The sequence below is a fragment of the Pelodiscus sinensis genome, chromosome 22, assembly GCF_049634645.1.
Source record: "Pelodiscus sinensis isolate JC-2024 chromosome 22, ASM4963464v1, whole genome shotgun sequence".
Lineage (NCBI taxonomy): Eukaryota > Metazoa > Chordata > Testudines > Trionychidae > Pelodiscus > Pelodiscus sinensis.
The window spans coordinates 19,011,431-19,028,384 of NC_134732.1; the positions used below are offsets into that span (position 1 = coordinate 19,011,431).

The 16,954-nt window shown below is 44.0% G+C and overlaps 1 protein-coding gene across 2 annotated transcripts in view; it reads left to right on the top strand.

Moving 5' to 3' along the window:
- COL5A1 (collagen type V alpha 1 chain) overlaps positions 1 to 16,954 on the top strand; it is a 319,312-nt gene that overhangs the window by 205,084 nt on the left and 97,274 nt on the right. For both annotated transcript variants that reach the window (XM_075905279.1, XM_075905278.1), the window contains exons 21-27: positions 1,179 to 1,232; positions 2,623 to 2,667; positions 4,664 to 4,717; positions 6,459 to 6,503; positions 7,882 to 7,935; positions 11,450 to 11,494; positions 16,129 to 16,182. In XM_075905279.1, coding sequence (XP_075761394.1) covers positions 1,179 to 1,232; positions 2,623 to 2,667; positions 4,664 to 4,717; positions 6,459 to 6,503; positions 7,882 to 7,935; positions 11,450 to 11,494; positions 16,129 to 16,182 — 351 coding nt within the window. The remainder of the gene's footprint in view (positions 1 to 1,178; positions 1,233 to 2,622; positions 2,668 to 4,663; positions 4,718 to 6,458; positions 6,504 to 7,881; positions 7,936 to 11,449; positions 11,495 to 16,128; positions 16,183 to 16,954) is intronic.

The window sequence follows — 16,954 nt, forward strand, 5'->3', positions numbered from 1 at the left end:
AAGCCACGGTTCTGCAAAGGCTGGTGCACCTACTTTGCATAATGCCTTCTGAACTGGAGTCACAGGGTGAAATCTTGGTCCATTGTGAGTTTTTCCATTGACTTCAGCAGGGTAAGATACCACCCCGAGGGCATAATGATCTGCAGATCTTTGCAAGGGAAGGGCTTAAGGCTGCTGGTGTTACTCACCCAGGAGTAGATGAACCGGGGTTGGCAGTGACAGGAATGCTCTCTGACAAACAAAACTAAAAGGGATGCTCACGTCACCAAAACTCAGTGTTTTGCAGTATTCACTCAGCTCTCCCATGAATTCCTGCCAAATGGAGAGGTCCAAAGGCACAGCTGTCACTAGCACCAAATAGTCCTCCCTTTTTTGGCAACAGCAAAAACCTCTGATGCTCCTGTGCTGTGAAATTGTCATTTCATTAAAATCAGCATAGTCTGGCATCCAAAACACATTTTCTTAGTATTAAAAGGGACGTGAATTACCTATTGCATGCCATCCGCTTTGCTTTTATCATGTCCTGTTTTGTTATTGTAAATAGCTGATTAGTGATGCCAGAGAAAGGGAGGAGAGATGTTGGGAACATTAAACATAGGAAAGGAAAAAGTTGGCATGTACAGACTCGTTGGAACTAAATTATACATGAGATGTCTGATTAACTTGTGGGAAAGATTCATCAACCCCGCTATCACCTTAACACATATCTAAAGCAATAACTTCTGGGTTATTCACTTCTCAAAGACGTGTATGCACAGGCATTACGGTCATGGAGAAGACATTCAGATGACACTAACGCACACATGGAAGCTATTTTTCAGTGAGTAGCAGAAAAAAATGGCTGAGAGTCTGGTTGGTAGAAATTACAATGTAAGAATTTTTGCTGGTGACTTTACTGCCATGAGCTACATGAACATCTCTTAATGAATCAGCCAGAGCCTGGTCCCATCAAACCAGTGCCCATTTTGATGGTAGCATACGGCCCTTTGTTTTACTGGTTGTACCTTAGAATTCGTTCCTGTAGGCCCTGGCTAGACAATATCCCCCCCCCCCCCAATTCTCTGAGGACCTGATTCAAAGCCCTTTGAAGTCAATGGAACTGTCCATTGACCTTACAAAGGCTTTAGGATGGGCTCTTCATAACTGGAGCTTCTAAATGTCTCTGTTTCTTCATGCAGGGGCCCCGAGGTTTGCTGGGACCAAAAGGGCCCCCGGGCCCTCCAGGACCACCGGTAAGTTGCACGGATCACTCCACTGACCTGCTGTCTTTGCTGTTCTGCTCAAGCAGTTCTGCTGAGTTCTCCAGCCAGAGCTGCCTCGTCCCACAGAGGCACCCAGGCAGATAATCCAAGTGGATAATTGTATGCATCTGTGTTGTGAAAGCAGGAGGTGTAAAGAGAGTTGAAGCTGTAGAGCCATATTCAGCTTTGCTTTGAACCCAGCCTCTGTGGAGCCACACACAGTCATCCCAAGGTGGAATTTGGCCCATAGAGTAAATTAAATATCTAGCCCAAAGTTGAAAGGAAGAACATAACTTATCACTGTGGTTTTTCGATTAACTCTTGCCTTAATATTCTGAAGCCGGGTTTAATACAGTTCCACCCCCACCCACACTTTTCAAGCTAAATCCACAGAAAGAAGCTTAAAAAGCCTGAATGAAAAAGAGAGAGAGAGAGTTTAGTTACGTCAACACCTTAATCTAGGAAGTGCCAGTGTAAGGACCAATCCTAGGGATTGTCATGGGTGATTGATTCCCAAGACTTCATTTTCCAGGGCTTCTAGGTGTCCTTCCATTGATCAGTGAGTTCCGAGGCCCGCAACTTCCATTGAAACTTGATGGGTGTTGAGGATCTGGTCCCAGAAGTGGCTTGTTAAGACAGAGTTCACAGTAAAAGCTGATCCCTAGCTCTGTGCAAGGAGGAATCAATGTGTAGAATGCTGGACCCGCAGCTAAAGCTTTCTGATTCGCTGCAAGCAGTGATGCGTACATTTACCTGAATACTGTGTGAATGTATGAAGCTGATTTTTTTCCCCCTGGTTTCCGTTTGTAAATTCCTTTTGTTGCCCAGGTAAGATGCTGCGGCATCAACTTCTGCTGAATCTCTATGGCGGCCTCAACCAGCCTCCAGCAATAACGATATCAGAACCACAGTGGGTTGGAGGAGCCTTAGCTGGTGTAAATCAACATAGCTCTGCCCACTTCGCCTATTTTCTTCCTGAGCAGGGCATCTGGTTTCTAAGGGGATACCTTCTGGCTCATCGTTTCTACAGTCTTCCCACAACTGACAGACAGTATTTGCACAATAAGGCTGATTTTAATCTGCAGGCAGGAAAAGCCAATGGAACAAAAATGTTTAAATCGCCTTGAAACTCCCTCCCTCCAAAAATTGAACTACTAAATAAAACAAAATAATCCAACAATCTGGCATGAATTCGTGGCATTAGCTGCTTTGCCAGGCAGCTTTAGAAAAACATTCTGTTTCCTCCTCAGCTGTTCTTTTTAGACCAAAGGGCCACAGAGTATTGGAATCATTTTTACTGCACCTTCCTGCTTGTTTTGGCTCAAAATAGCCAGATACTTTTCCCACTTAATACTGTTTATTTATTTAAATCTCTTCTCAGGGTGTGGCCGGTATGGATGGGCAAACAGGCCCAAAGGGGAATGTGGTAAGTCTTCATTACTAACATCTGTCTAGGTATAGTCAATCTTACATTAGATTTATAATTACAGTTTAGTCCCCGTTGATTTCAAAGCCAGCAGAAGCCGTGGAGAATGGTAAATGGAAGTTAATTTATTACAATTTGCAATTCAATTACATATTGCCTTCCTACCAAGATCAAACATTTTCAGCATGATTTATGTTGTTGCAACAAAGGACAAAATACAATAATTAAATCAAAGAAAGAAACTATATATAAATAATACTTTGTAGTTATGGGAGTCAAAGTCACCTCTATGAAGAGGAGCCCAAGCAAAGTAAATACTCAAATGTTGGTTTAAGTGGCACTTAATTATTAGATAGGTCTACGCTGGTCCTTTACAATAGTCCTTGATCCATCAATAACACCCCCCCTGGGAAGGCTACCGTAGACGAGTGGGAGGGAATGCTGTCTCACTGTGAGACCAAGATACTGGGAATCAAAACTCCTCAGTTCTGGTCCTGGCCTTGTAAGTGTGACCTGACACTCATCACTTTGCTATGGCATCTAAAGTGATTACAGTGATTGTGGTTCAGAACTGGGCTTTGGGATCCGTTCTGTTCAATGTCTTCATCAATGGTTTAGAGAATAGCATGGAGAGTATGCTTCTAAAGTTTGGCAATGATACCAAGCTAGGAGGGGTTGCAAATGCTTTGGAGGATAGGGTCGTCATTCAAAATGATCTGGACAAACTGGAGAAATGGTCTGAGGCAAATCGGCTGAAGTTTAATAAGGACAAATGCAAAGTGATCCACTTACGAAGAAACAATCCATTTCACACCTACAGAACGGGAAGTGACTGTAGGAAGGAGAACTACAGAAAGGGATCATGGGGTCGTAGTGGACCACAAGCTAAATATGAGTCAACAGTGTGATGCTGTTGCAAAAAAAGCAAACATGATTCTAGGATACATTAACAGGAGTATTGTGAGAAAGACAGAAGAATTAATTCTTCCACTCTACTCTGCATTGATTAAGCCGCAGCTGGAGTATTGTGTCCAGGTCTGGGCACCACATTTCAAGAAAGATGTGGAGAAATTGGAGAGGCTCCAGAAAAGAGCAACAAAAGTGATTAAAGGTCTAGAAAACATGAGCTATGAGGGAAGGCTGAAAGAATTGGGTTTTTTTTTTTAGTTTGGAAAAGAGAAGACTGAGAGGGGACCTGAGAGCAGTTTTCCAGTACCTAAAAGGGTGTTAAAAGGAGGAAGGAGAGAAATTGTTCTCCTTGACCTCTGATGATAGGACAGGAAGCAATGGGCTTAAACTGCCTCAAGGGAGGCTTAGGTTGGACATTAGGAAAAACTTCCTAACTATTAGGTGGTCAAACACTGGAATTAGTTGCCTAGGGAGGTTGTGGAATCTCCATCACTGGAGATATTTAAGTACATTTTAAATGGACATATATCAGGAATGACCTAGACAGTGATTGGTCCTGCTGTGAGGGCAGGGGACTGGACTTGATGACCTCTTGAGGTTCCTTCCAGTTCTAGTATTCTATGAATATTCTATTTGTAGAATCCTTGAATGAAGGGTTATGTACATTTACACAAGGATAGAAGCATGAAGAGTATGCAGCTGTGTCAGGTATTTTTGGATGAGTGTTGTGATTTAAGCAACTCTTCCCTCCATGTTAGCATGACAACTAAAATAAGAAAAGTGGCTACTATGGTTAAAAAACTGAATTCAATAGTATCCGGGAGCTGCATTCTATTTCCAGCAGTGGCCACTAGCAATGCAATGGAGGTAGCAGGTCACAGCCCTCTGCAGTAACACAGCGGACAAGGAAATATCTCATCCACATCCCTGCAATAATAGCCAGTTTACACCCAATCACATGAGAATTCATTAGCTCTGCTTTAGCATGAACGGATGCGTATCTAAGTGTTGGCCACAATACCGTGGAAGGACGTTATTTGAGCTATAGTTTTGCACTCCTTTCAGCTCTTGCTTTGCTTCTTGGCAGGGTCCTCAAGGTGAGCCAGGACCACCAGGACAGCAGGGTAATCCAGGTGCTCAGGTAAGGCAAAAACCAGCTCTTCTCCTGGATAGGAAAGAGTCAGAGTTATAATTCTCAATGTGCTTTTGCCCTTTCTCACATCACAGAGCCTGAGCTGCTGCAGGGTGGTTCAGGCGAGACATCACACCAACGGTTGACCTGCCATGAATACATTTCTGACAGGCAAAGCCTGGGTCTAGATCTAATCAACCTCCAGGGGTTGAAGAGTGAACAACATCCTTCTGGATCCACATTTTACAGCTGGATCCACATTTTACAGCTGGCTCCTGTAAAATGGGTCGAGTACAGATCTAAGCATCTCCTTGACAGAGGGCGTTGGTGATCTGACTCTAGATCCAAATTTGCTGCATAGTCATCTGTGGTTTTTAATGGAGTCATTGTGGAAGCTGTGGGGCCTAGTGACTTGGGGACATGTTTTCATTACTGCAGTTGAACTTCTACGTATTCTTGGGCAAGTCACGTCAATTTCCAAGGCCTCCTTTTCCCCACCTAGAAAACAATATTGTCCTCCTTTGGAAAACACTTTCCAGTCTAAGGATGAAATATGCTATCCAAAAATGGAGTGCTCTTGAACCTTGTTAATCCAGCAACCTTGGGAAATCGGCTTGGCTGGATTATGGAATTTTCCATATCATGGGTGTTTGCCAAAGTGAAGGGTAAACAAAGTCAGTTACTAAAGCTTTGTAGGCACAAACCATTATACAGTACTGTCCATGAATAACATGGCATAAGATAAATCCTTACTGCACTGTATTTAAACTGTTATTGGGGGTGGGAGTGGAGGGTCCGGGAGGGTGAAGGAGTGCGATGAGGTTGGGGATGTGGGGTCTGGGAGCGAGGGTGCCATTTTGGGAGCATAGGGGGCAGCAGCTGGGTATCTGGGGACATTGCATGCTTTTCTTCTCGTTGTCTAGACCCTCAGAGAGTGAGGGGAAACTACACAGATTTTGTGAATTACTTCTTTGTGCCTCCCCTCATCAGCCAGGAGTGAGAGGCATGCACACAAGCAGGATCCTTTCCCCTCACTCCCTGATAGTCAGAGGAATGGGAAGGAAAGCAAGCAGCATCTCGTTATGCATGTCTGCTGCTCCCCTGCTCTCCTTAAATGCACTCTTGTCTTGGAAAGAGGCAGGGTGCAGGGGCATAGTGGGGAGTCTGGGAGGGAGAGTAGATGCACAAGGGCATGAGGGGGTGAGATCTGGGCATGCGGAGGGGAGAAGGTGGGACACATACCTGGAGCCTCGTTTCCGAGGGCACACATGGCTCTGCAGCCCACACTGCTCCCAGGCACCGCCTCCCTGTGACTCCCATTGGCTGCAACTCATGGCCAATAGGAGCAGTGGCGGGGGGAAAGCATTCAGAGAAGCACTTTGCTATTCCCCTAGCCGGGAAGGAGAGGGAGTAATAGCATACCGAACCCTTTCCTCTTCACCCTGCCATATGGAGCCCCAGCCGTGTATCTGAATCTGGCCCATGAGACTCAAGGTTCCCCCCATAGCAGGGAGCCAGTACTGGCGCTCAAGCTGTGTGGTGTGTATGAACCACTGTTGTTCCCAGATCACAGACACCCAGATTAAGGAGGTCCACATACATTAGCATCTTATGCTAGACATTTCTGTAACTACTGATATGGCAGAAAAACCAGGCCATTGCAAATGCTACACAGAGGTGCAGCAAAATACATTTTCAATGAGTCATTTGTTTCTTAACGTTCCTACCTTTTTTTTTTTTCTTTTCACAGGGTCTTCCAGGTCCACAGGGTGCAATTGGTCCACCGGGAGAGAAAGTACGTTAATATACTGCAGCTGTGACATAAGTCAGCTGTTGCCATTAATATGCATTTGCCTTTACATACTCTCCTTTCCCACATGCAACATCTGTTTACAGCTGTGTGCCTGAAAGTTTAATATGTCTTTGTCCAGACATGGCACAGAGGAGGAAAAGATTTGTGTCCAGCAAATAATATTTTATTCACGTCTTACTTTATGAGAAACATTGTGAAGACAGTCTAGTAAAATGTTAGAAGATGACTTAACATTGTCTCTCTCTGAGGCTAAAAAGGCAGAGACGTATAAAGGGATAGCTTTTCTAAGAACTTGCGGGTTCAGATAATTTAATGAGGTCCTTCCTCTAAGGCAGTGTTTCCCAATTGGTGCTCCGTGGAACCCCAGGGTTCTGCAAAGCGAAAGTAAGAGTTCCGTGAGAACGCAGCATTGCCCCGCCCCCTCTTAAAGAGACAGAGTATTTTGCACGTTGGTTTTTTTTTTTTTTTTGCTCAACCAGTTCTGGAGGGGCTTTTTTTTTTTTTTTTTGCTTGCCTAATTTTACTCTGGGAACCCTAGGGGTTCCTTGAAATTATTTTAAGCTGAAAAGGGTTCCGTGGCCAACTAAAATCAGGAAACACTGCTCTAAGGAGATGTACCAAGTTCCACTGAGTTTCCATTTTTGCTTAATGTAACTGTTCTCATTAGGCAAGTGCGACTCTCTCACTCATGGAACACAATGGACTCGTGGGTTTAAATCAGGACAAAATGTTGCTCACTGAAATGATGGGACTAGTTCACGTTCCTGAACAATGTTCCCTCTAATCTTTTCCATCCAGGTGCAGATTTTTTCCCTCTATGTGTGGAATAAATTTTGTTGTGAGCACCAAGGCATATGCAAAAGTGCACCTCCAACAGAAATACAAAACCTAGCTGTGGGTTTTTCTGCTAATCAGCTGGGCAGCATTCGTATTTCTCCAAATTTGTATTTGTATTTTTCCGAATCAGGTGCACAGCTTACAGGTACACAACTCTCGTCCCGAGAACAATTGTATAACTCTTACTGGCTTTCTTCGCATGTAGCATTTGCCCCAACTCGACATTCACATTAGTGAAAGGAGAACATCAGGAGGAAGGGTAATTTACCAGATGTTTTAAAATCTCATTATCAGGGCCAGACTTCTTGCCCACCGAGCTCTGCCCAGAGCGATAAACTGTATCCACTGCATTTTTTTTCTTTTCTTTTCTTTTTGTATACAACGCTTGTGAGACCATGTTCAGGCAAAGCAAAAAGATGTGCTTGTAACATGGAGCCCTTTGTTCTCTGATAGTCGACATTTAATAATGTCATGGGGATGCTTGTTGCTTCAGTGATTCTGATTGTTGCTGGGTATTTTTTAGGGACCTTTGGGTAAACCTGGTCTTCCTGGCATGCCTGGTGCAGATGGTCCTCCGGTAAGTAGTCTGTTCCTATGGTACCCCACCCTGCTTATGCACGAAAGATCTGATCCTGCATCATGGTTGCACCCAGCCTCTTTGGCAAGTCAGCAGGACCGTGAGCGTTCAAGGTTTACAAGATCAGGCCTCATTCAGAATTGACACCAAACCATTGGAGGGTTTGAGACTCCTCTACCCTCAACCTGCTTGTCTGGTTCTTCTGTGTGTTGCGCTCCTACATCATTCCCATGGATTCTCATGGGAGTGGGGAGAGCTCAGCCACTCTCAGGAATGCCTCTGAAATAACGAGATCCAGAAAAACGGTTGTTAGTGAAGCATGGGCTTCATTTTAACAAATACTCTGTATCCTGCCAAATTCCAGAAATCCAGCTGAAATGCATGTGTAAGTGTACTGAATGGGTCACGAGCCCTGTGAATGCACCTCAGACACAGTCCTGTATCTCAAACAGGTCCCAATGCAAGTTGTAAATACAAATGATCGCTTTTACCTGGACTCCAGGCTTGGATTCAGTTGCTAACTCAAACACCTGGGCTGTGTCTACACTGGCATGAATTTCCGGAAATGCTTAAAATGGAATACTATTCCGTTTTCAGTTTTTCCGGAAAAGGAGCGTCTACATTGGCAGGCTGCTTTTCTGGAAAAGCCCTTTTTCCGGAAAAGCATCTGTGGCCAATGTAGACGCGCTTTTCTGGAAAAGAGCCCCGATTGCCATTTTCGCGATCGGGGCTTTTTTCCGGAAAAGACTACTGGGCTGTCTACACTGGCCCTTTTCCGGAACAGTGTTCCGGAATAAGGACTTATGCCCGAGCGGGAGCAGAATAGTTTTTCCGGAATAGCGGCTGATTTTGTACAGTAGAGCATCGTTGCTTTTCTGGAAATTCAAGGGCCAGTGTAGACAGCTCGCAGCTTATTCCGGAAAAGCGGCTGATTTTCCGGAATAAGTGGCCCAGTGTAGACACAGTCCCTGTGTAGACCTGGTCTGAGGGTTTGTCTCCATTGTAGGTGAAAACCTGTGGCTGGTGCATGCCAACTGACTCAGGCTTGCAGGGTTTGAGCTGTGAGACTGTTGAACTGTGCTGTAGACACTCTGGATCCAATTGGAGCTCCGATCAGCAGGCCCACGCCAGTTGTGGGGAACAAATGACAGTGTAGACATACCCGATGCTACTGCAATGCAGGCAGTGAGAGCCACCTGCCTTTCACATTTGAGTTCTCTTCAAGCAGCCCGCTGATAATCCTGCGTTTAGCCTCCTCCACAATTTTGTTCTAGGAGCTGCTGTTGAAAATCCCTGGCCTTTAAACGCCATCTAATTTTTTTTATACACTGAGGAGATGTCTGATTTTAAAAGCAACAAACGTCAAATGGTTACATTCCCTAATGTAAATGCAGACACACTGAAAAATTGCATTTCCTATCTGGGGATTATCGTTTCCACTCGGGGCATTTGGCGGTCTCATAAAAATGTTAGCTGAGTCAACAGAACAGAATATCTTTAAGGCTGTTCCTCTCAGAGTGAAATTTTCAGAGCAGCTCCCTTGAAGCTTCTAAGTCATAAAAGGTGTCAAGTCCAGTTTTTATGCAGACAGAGGCTCATATATCCTCTTCAGTGCACACATACAGCTCCATTTGTTCTCAGTGAGAACCATGTAGCCTGAAGATAGTCTAGGGTAGGTTTTAAGAATGAGAGCATGTCTTCTCTATGGGATGGATGGACGGGCAGCGATTGATCCAGCAGGGGGTGATTTATCATGTCTAGTATAGATGCGATAAATCGACCACCGAGCACTCTTCCATCGATTCCGATATGCCACTAAAACAAGAAAAGAAAGCACAATTGGCAGTGTCAGTTGTCGACTTAACTCTATGAAAATACCAGGGTAAATAGATCTAAGTATGTTGACTTTGGCTACGTTGTTCATGAGGATGAAGTTGCATAACTTAGGTGGATGGCCTGTTGTAGTATAGATAAGGTGTGAGTGTTTTCCTGATGGAAGGAATAACAAGATACCCAGATGCTCTGTGGAAATAGGACTCAGAAGATATGTGGCATCTACTAAATTCCTTTAAAAAGTCCCCCAAATCATAGTACAGCATCTCGCTGCAAGAGCCAACAAAATCCCTTATCAGTCACTGATCACTGGTATGGGACTACGCTTTTTGAAATTGCAGCTGGTATTATATACAGTGTAGATTTAGACCTTAGCCTGCTTTTCTAGTGATACCCACTGCTTCACAGAGCTGAGCAAATCAGGGTGGGCCCAGTTTTGTGCCCACACTTGTGGATGGGTGCTTCTGGTGCCCTTTCAGAATCTTGCTACTTCATTGCACCTTCCGATATCAAGGCAGCTGCTTTTACTCCTGTATATATTTGTGAGTGTAGTAAAGGAGGCAGGTTGCTTTTTATAAAGCAGAGCCTTTGTATCAAATCCTGCTGGTCTGACATTCTGCTTTCTGCAGGATGATCTTGAGAAGTGGTTTATGATTCTGCTTGTTAAGTGGTTGCAAAAAGGTCATGGATGTATTCAGGCAGGAGCTTGCTGATGAGAAAATCTACTTACTGCAGAGGTACTTAGGGCTTTGAGAGGTGTGGTCAGTGTGGCCTCACTTCCCTTTAAACAAAAAGATGGTGAATGTGCATTGGGTGCCCAGCTAAAAGGTTAACGCTTTTGTGCAAACCCCAGAGGATATGTTTTGCCTTGGCGGGAGGTTGCGTCCATTGCTCGAGCAAATCCATTACAAAGGCACTTCACTGACCCTTCACAATTCCTCACTAGTGAGCTATGCTTTGTGAAAAGCAGTTTTTCGGGATGGGCTTGTTTTGCACCGATGGAAATCTCAACAAAAGGCTTCTAAAGACAAGGAGTAAGAATGTGTTGGAAGCCAAAGGACGGTGGGTTATTCACCTCCCAAGAGCAAGAAGAAAGAAAACCTGTGACCAGATGGTCAGCATGCACTGAGGATGCAGGTTAACCGAGTGTTTATCATCAAACCATACAATGGGTTCCAGTAATTGGCAGATGATTGGAGTGTGGAGATCTTGTGACCGTCACCAAGCTAATGATAGCAAATATTAGGAGACCGAGTGATTAAAAGACAGAAGTGAAATCCAGAACTTTTGAGTTACATTCCTGCCTCGGCTGTGGACTTGATGCATAGCCTTGGGTGTGATGTGTAGTGGCCTTGAGCCCCAGTTCCCACTTTACAAATGAGATACCCTGCTAGCTACCCAAGTCGCGGAGGTGTTGCAAGCTGCTACTTGCAAAATGCCTCGTGCTGCACAAATGCAACGCGGGTTAGCAACGTAAAGTCGAATTCCACTAAGGGAGTGCTGCGGGTCCCATGACGTTGGTGAGTGCCCCCTCAAACAGATCATTTATCTCAGTGGGGCCGCTCCCATGAGTGAGAGCTCACTAATAGGTAAGGATCCCCTTGGAAATAGACTGAGGATCGGTTTCCAAAGCCGTGATCGGAATATTAATCTCTCCCTGTTTTGTCTGTTTTATTAATAGGGTCATCCTGGCAAAGAAGGGCCTCCTGGTGAGAAGGGAAGTCAGGTAGGTGTTAACCAGGACCTCATCATTATCATTCGGCGTGGCTGACGGGGAGGAAGAAATTAATCCCCATACAATGCTAAGCACTGACTTCATTGCCTTGAAAACAAGGAGCACTCCAGTGACACCTTAGTGACTAACAAATATATATGAGCGTTCATGGGTAAAACCCACTTCCTCAGATGCGTTGGAGTGGAAATTACAGAATCCACCATATATAACAGCAAAAGCAGTTACCTGTCAATTGTAGGACCAGTGTTAGTGAAGCTAATTAAGTCAGTCTGGATGTGTCCCATTCATAGCATTTGATGTGGAAATGCGAATAGCAAAGGTGAGAGAAATTGCCTTTGTATTACGTTAACCAGGTAATGTCTATATTCAAGCCCAAGTTGATAGTGTCAAACTTCATTGCCCCGGCGGCGTTAAACCACTCTGGTCAGTTCTGAAGGGGATGGCGTATTGTCTACACTAGGAAGATTTTGTTCAAATAGTTATACTTGCAAACTCAGAAAGTTATACCTGGCACTACATGGGTAAAGCTACATGAAAACTGGTACTGTGCCAGGTAAATGATGTCAGCAGACTCTTCAAGTGGAGATACAGCTCATACCAGCAAGAGTCCTTTGCTGACATAACTTATTCCTATTCTCTAAAGAAAATAAACTAGACTGACAAAAGAACATTTTTGCCGGTATAACTGCATCTACACTAGGGCCTACTTCTAGACTGGCATGATTTTCCGAAAATGCTTTTAACAGAAAAGTTTTCTGTTAAAAGCATTTTCAGAAAAATCGCGTCTAGATTGGCAGGATGCTTTTCCTCAAAAGCACTTTTTGCGGAAAAGCATCCGTGGACAATCTAGACGCGGTTTTCCGCAAAAAAGACCCAATCGCCATTTTTGCGATCAGGGCTTTTTTGCAGAAAACAGTACTATGCTGTCTACACTGGCCCTTTTGCGCAAAAGTCTTTCAGATAAAGACTTTTTCCTGAATGGGAGCAGCATAGTATTTCCGCAAGAACACTAATGATCTTACATGAGATCGTCAGTGTTCTTGCGGAAATTCAAGCGGCCAGTGTCAAGTCTTTCTGCAAAAGCAGATGATTTTGCAGAAAAACTTGCCAGTCTAGACACAGCCTAAGGCTTTAGCCAGCCTAACGATGTCAGTTAAGCTTTGGAGTGTGTTTCCACACTTTTAATGGACCTAACTCTGCTTGTGAAATGTTTGTTAAATGTTCTGGGAGAAGGTCACATGACTGGACCCTACAGCATTTGATACACCCATGAGAAACTTAAAGACAAGTGGGGGATGGGCCAGCAAATGTGGCAAGAATAAGAAACCCACCAAGCCTGCTCCTCAAACCAAGTCCAGTTCATTTCTTTGTGTGTTTCTTTTAATGTTCTTTCAACGTCTTCCATTTCCTGGCTTTGTCTTCAAAACAAAGGAATATAAATATTACCTTGCACCATCCGCTTTGTCTGGAAATGCCCCAGGAAAGGTGATCGGGTGAAATGTGCACCTCATTTAGAAATCTAGATAAACTCAGATGTTTTTTCTACCTGAACCAGCTGAGTTTTGCTTGTTTTCTCACTTGTGATTTTGTCCACAGGGAATGAGTAGGTAGTTGCAGTGATCTGTTAGTGCCATTGTCTACCCCAGTTTTCCTGGAAAGCAGCACTAAAAAGCTCCCCAAACATGCAAATAGAAACTGGCGAAGGAGAATGCTCTGAATCAGTCCCCACTACATACCCTCGGTGCTGCAGAGGGCATGTGGAAAATTACTTTTTAAAAAATGAATGGTCTTTTCTTTCTAGTTCGTCCCCATGTCAAAGTTCCTCTTTAGCAATATTTTAGAAAACACTGCTCCAGGGCTAGAATCCTTGAATTATAAGATTGTTAGTTTGTCTGGGAGATTTACCATCTGTGCTCCCGCTGTGTCCCATTCCGTTGAAAAACATTACATTTGTCAAAAGTCTTTTATTCGAGGACAATTTGGTTTGATTGAAGCACACCTTAGCATTGCATGTAGCGCAGGAAAATTATGCCTGCCACCTCTGGGGCGGGGGAGGGAGGGGTTCCTCCAGCTGGTATCATATGAGGCCAGGAATACAAATGTTCCTGCCTGTAGAATGTGAAAACTCAGTAAATAGTCCTGCACACTCACTGTATGAGAAGACATTTAGGAAACATCAGGGTGTCAGATCCAGACTATAACTTTCCTTCAGGAGTTATTAAGATTTCAGAGCAGTGTTGGTACTGCTAGACTTGTTCCAACTGGCACTAACATGAAGTCTGAAGCTCCAGCCTTGGGGAAGCTGGTGGGGGCTACTCCTGGAGTGAGGATTGTGGGACTTGAACCCACAGTCTCAAGAGCCTAAGGCCTGATTCATTAGGCTACTGGGACCCACCACACTGCCCTACCTTCAGCTAATGCCAGTGCCAGCTCTGGGGAAGCTGACTGTCAGGCTGGAAAAAGGAGTCAGAACTCTCTTAAAGAAATGGAGGAGTCTTTTTTCTGTGATGTGAGGAGAAAAAAAAACAGTTGAAAATGTGATTGATTTACAGTCATAAGACAGTGCTATAGTGATGGTGCAAGGTACTTAAAAAGTGACCAGGGAGTCTGTCCATCCAGGTTTAGCAATTACTACAATCTAGCCCTTGGAGTCAGGGGTGATTAGATGGATTCATAGCTGTGAATGCTAGAAGGGATTATTATGATCACCTCATGTGGCAAAATTCAGGCCAAAGAGACTCACCTGGAAATACCAGTATCAAACCCATAACTTCTGTTTGAGCTGCAGCTAATATTTTACAATGGCATCCAGTCTTGAATTAAAGATTTCAAGTGATGGAGAATCCACCACATGCCCAAATAAGTCATTCCAATGGTTAATGGCCCTCTCTATTCAAATTTGCATCTTATTGTTAGACTGCTTTTGTCTAGCTTCAGCTTCCAACCATTGGGTCTTATTATAATGATGTCTCTGTTCAGAAGAGTCCTAGAAATTAGAGACTGCTAGATGCATGCGGTCATTTAATGTGTCGCTTTGTACACGAAGGATTGTTCCTAGCGATACACATGCAAATGCTTTATGCAATTTAAGTTCACATGTGCCACATGATGGGGTTTCTGCTGCTTCCCTTGGAAGTTTATTTTACATGTTCTGGTACAGATCTCATTGTCTGTAGTTTTCTGGATCTAGGGACCATAGGCTCTGCCAAGTCCCATTTTCAAAAGTGATGCAGAAACTTACAAGTCTAAATCTCACTGAAGGTCCTAAATCACTTTCAGAATGCAACTTGGGCCCCTAACTTACTAAGGCCATGTCTTTACTTGCCGCACCAGAGATTAATTTGCTGGTGTTTGATTTAGTGGGTCTAGTTAAGACCTGCTAAATCAAATGCTGAGAGAGGCTCTGGTTGGTACCTGTATTCCTCACAATCACAAGGAGCAAGGGAAGCCGATGGGAACATTTGTTCTCTTTGGTCTCCTTCCGTAAAGGTCTCCTTCTGTAAAGATGGCACCAAGCTCGGTTTAAGGTAAGCCAACTCCAGTATCTTACGTAGCTGGAGTTGCATACCTTAATCCAACCTTGCAGGTCTAGGACCTGGCCTTAGGCACTTCTGAAAAATTTACCCATTGAATCCAAATGTTTATTTTTTAATTGTATTGCTTCTATTTTATTATTCTTGAAGCTAGAGCTAATTGAGAGGAAAAAAGAGAAATTCACATTTTTTGTAGACAATCCCTCCCTTTTTTTTCTAGTTTTCAGATTTGAATTCTGAAAAATTCTGACCTGTTTTACAATTGTCTGGAAAATGGCAAGAAAAGAATGTGACCATTTCACCGATTTTATTTTTCTTTTTTAAAAATTCATCATCACTTCAAAATTCAAAACATTTTCAACCTGCTGTACTTGAAACTAAGTGGTAGAAGTCACTTTTGCTACTGCAGATCATTGGTGGATCCTGTTTATAAAACTCTTTTTTATAGCTAATCATTATAGACATTATCTGGCTGTCTGGTGTCTCCTCTTTCTGGCTACATCTACACTGCGGGTGTTTTGTGGAAGAAGAAATGCAAATGGAGCGCTCCATTTGCATATCTCAGGCTCTCATTTGCATATCTTCTTCTGATCCTTTTTGAGGAAGAGGCTTATGCAATAAGAAGCCCTGTGTAAACAGGGCCATTTGTCGGAAAAAAAACCCTTTTGTGCAAGAGCCCTTATGCCTCAAAAAATGAGGTTTATAGGCTCTTGCGCAAAAGGATTTTTTTCCGACAAATGGCCCTGTCTACACAGGGCTTTTTATTGCAAAAACCTCTTCCGCAAAAAGTATCGGAAGAAGATATGCAAATAAGAGCCCGAGATATGCAAATGAGCGCTCCATTTGCATTTCCTCTTCCGCAAAACACTGCGGGAAACACTGACGTAGCCTCTGTGTCCTGTTCGGTGCTCAGATCTCAGACCACAGAGCAATGTGAGTTAGGTTTCTATAGCCTCTTCCAAGCACAGCTGACTCCCATATGCCTTCTAGTCAGCCAGCCACAAGCTTTCCTGTGCAGTTCAGGACAGTTTATGAAACAATTCCAGCCTTGTTGTAACTTAATGTTGTTTTGTCTTTGTTTTTAAACCATAGGGTCCAACTGGACCTCAGGGCCCTCTTGGATATCCAGGACCTCGTGGAGTCAAGGTAAGGAAAATGGGGAAGGCAAGGACGACAGACCTATGTCTTTATTTCTGACTCTGGATTTTGTGTTGGAGGTAGAAGAGATTATCTTGGATCTCACTGAGTTTCATAGTAGCCTCTCATAAGGAATTTCTCCTACTTACTCTTAGCAAATCTTTCTCTGGCTATAAAGACAGAGTAGCCACAGTTGGCCACTCTGGCTCTGTGTAAATGGAACTAGGGAAGGGTCATGTAGAAGAGATAGAGCAGCAACAGAGTTGGAAGAAAGCTAAAAGACTAGTGGCGAATCACTTAGTTGAGAAACCTACAGGCATTATAGATGAGTCTAAAGCAGGGATGGGGAACTTTTGGGGGGTAGGGGGCCACTGACCCTCAGAAAAACCAATTGGGGGCCATACACAAGTGATAACATGAGAAGCAAAAATGCCAAAAAAACAACAACCCAGCAACTGCCCCCTCCCCCCTTACACACACACACACACTGACCTGGCCCCAAAGTGAAAAAGAGAAAAAAACCCTCTTGGATTTGGCCCCCCAACTGAGAAGCAGGAAAAAGGACATTCCCCTCAAGATCCAGCCACGGGGGAGGAGGGGGAGCAGGAGGCGGGAGGTTGCCCAGGGTCAGGGCTGATTCCCAGGGCTGGATATTAATTCATCTGGCTAGTAGAGAGTAATAGATTTCATGGGCCCCCTCTAGGATCTGGGATGAAGCCAAAAATGAGGGGTTCAGTGTGCAGGAGTGGGCTGGGGGTAGGAAATCAGGGTCTGAATGGGA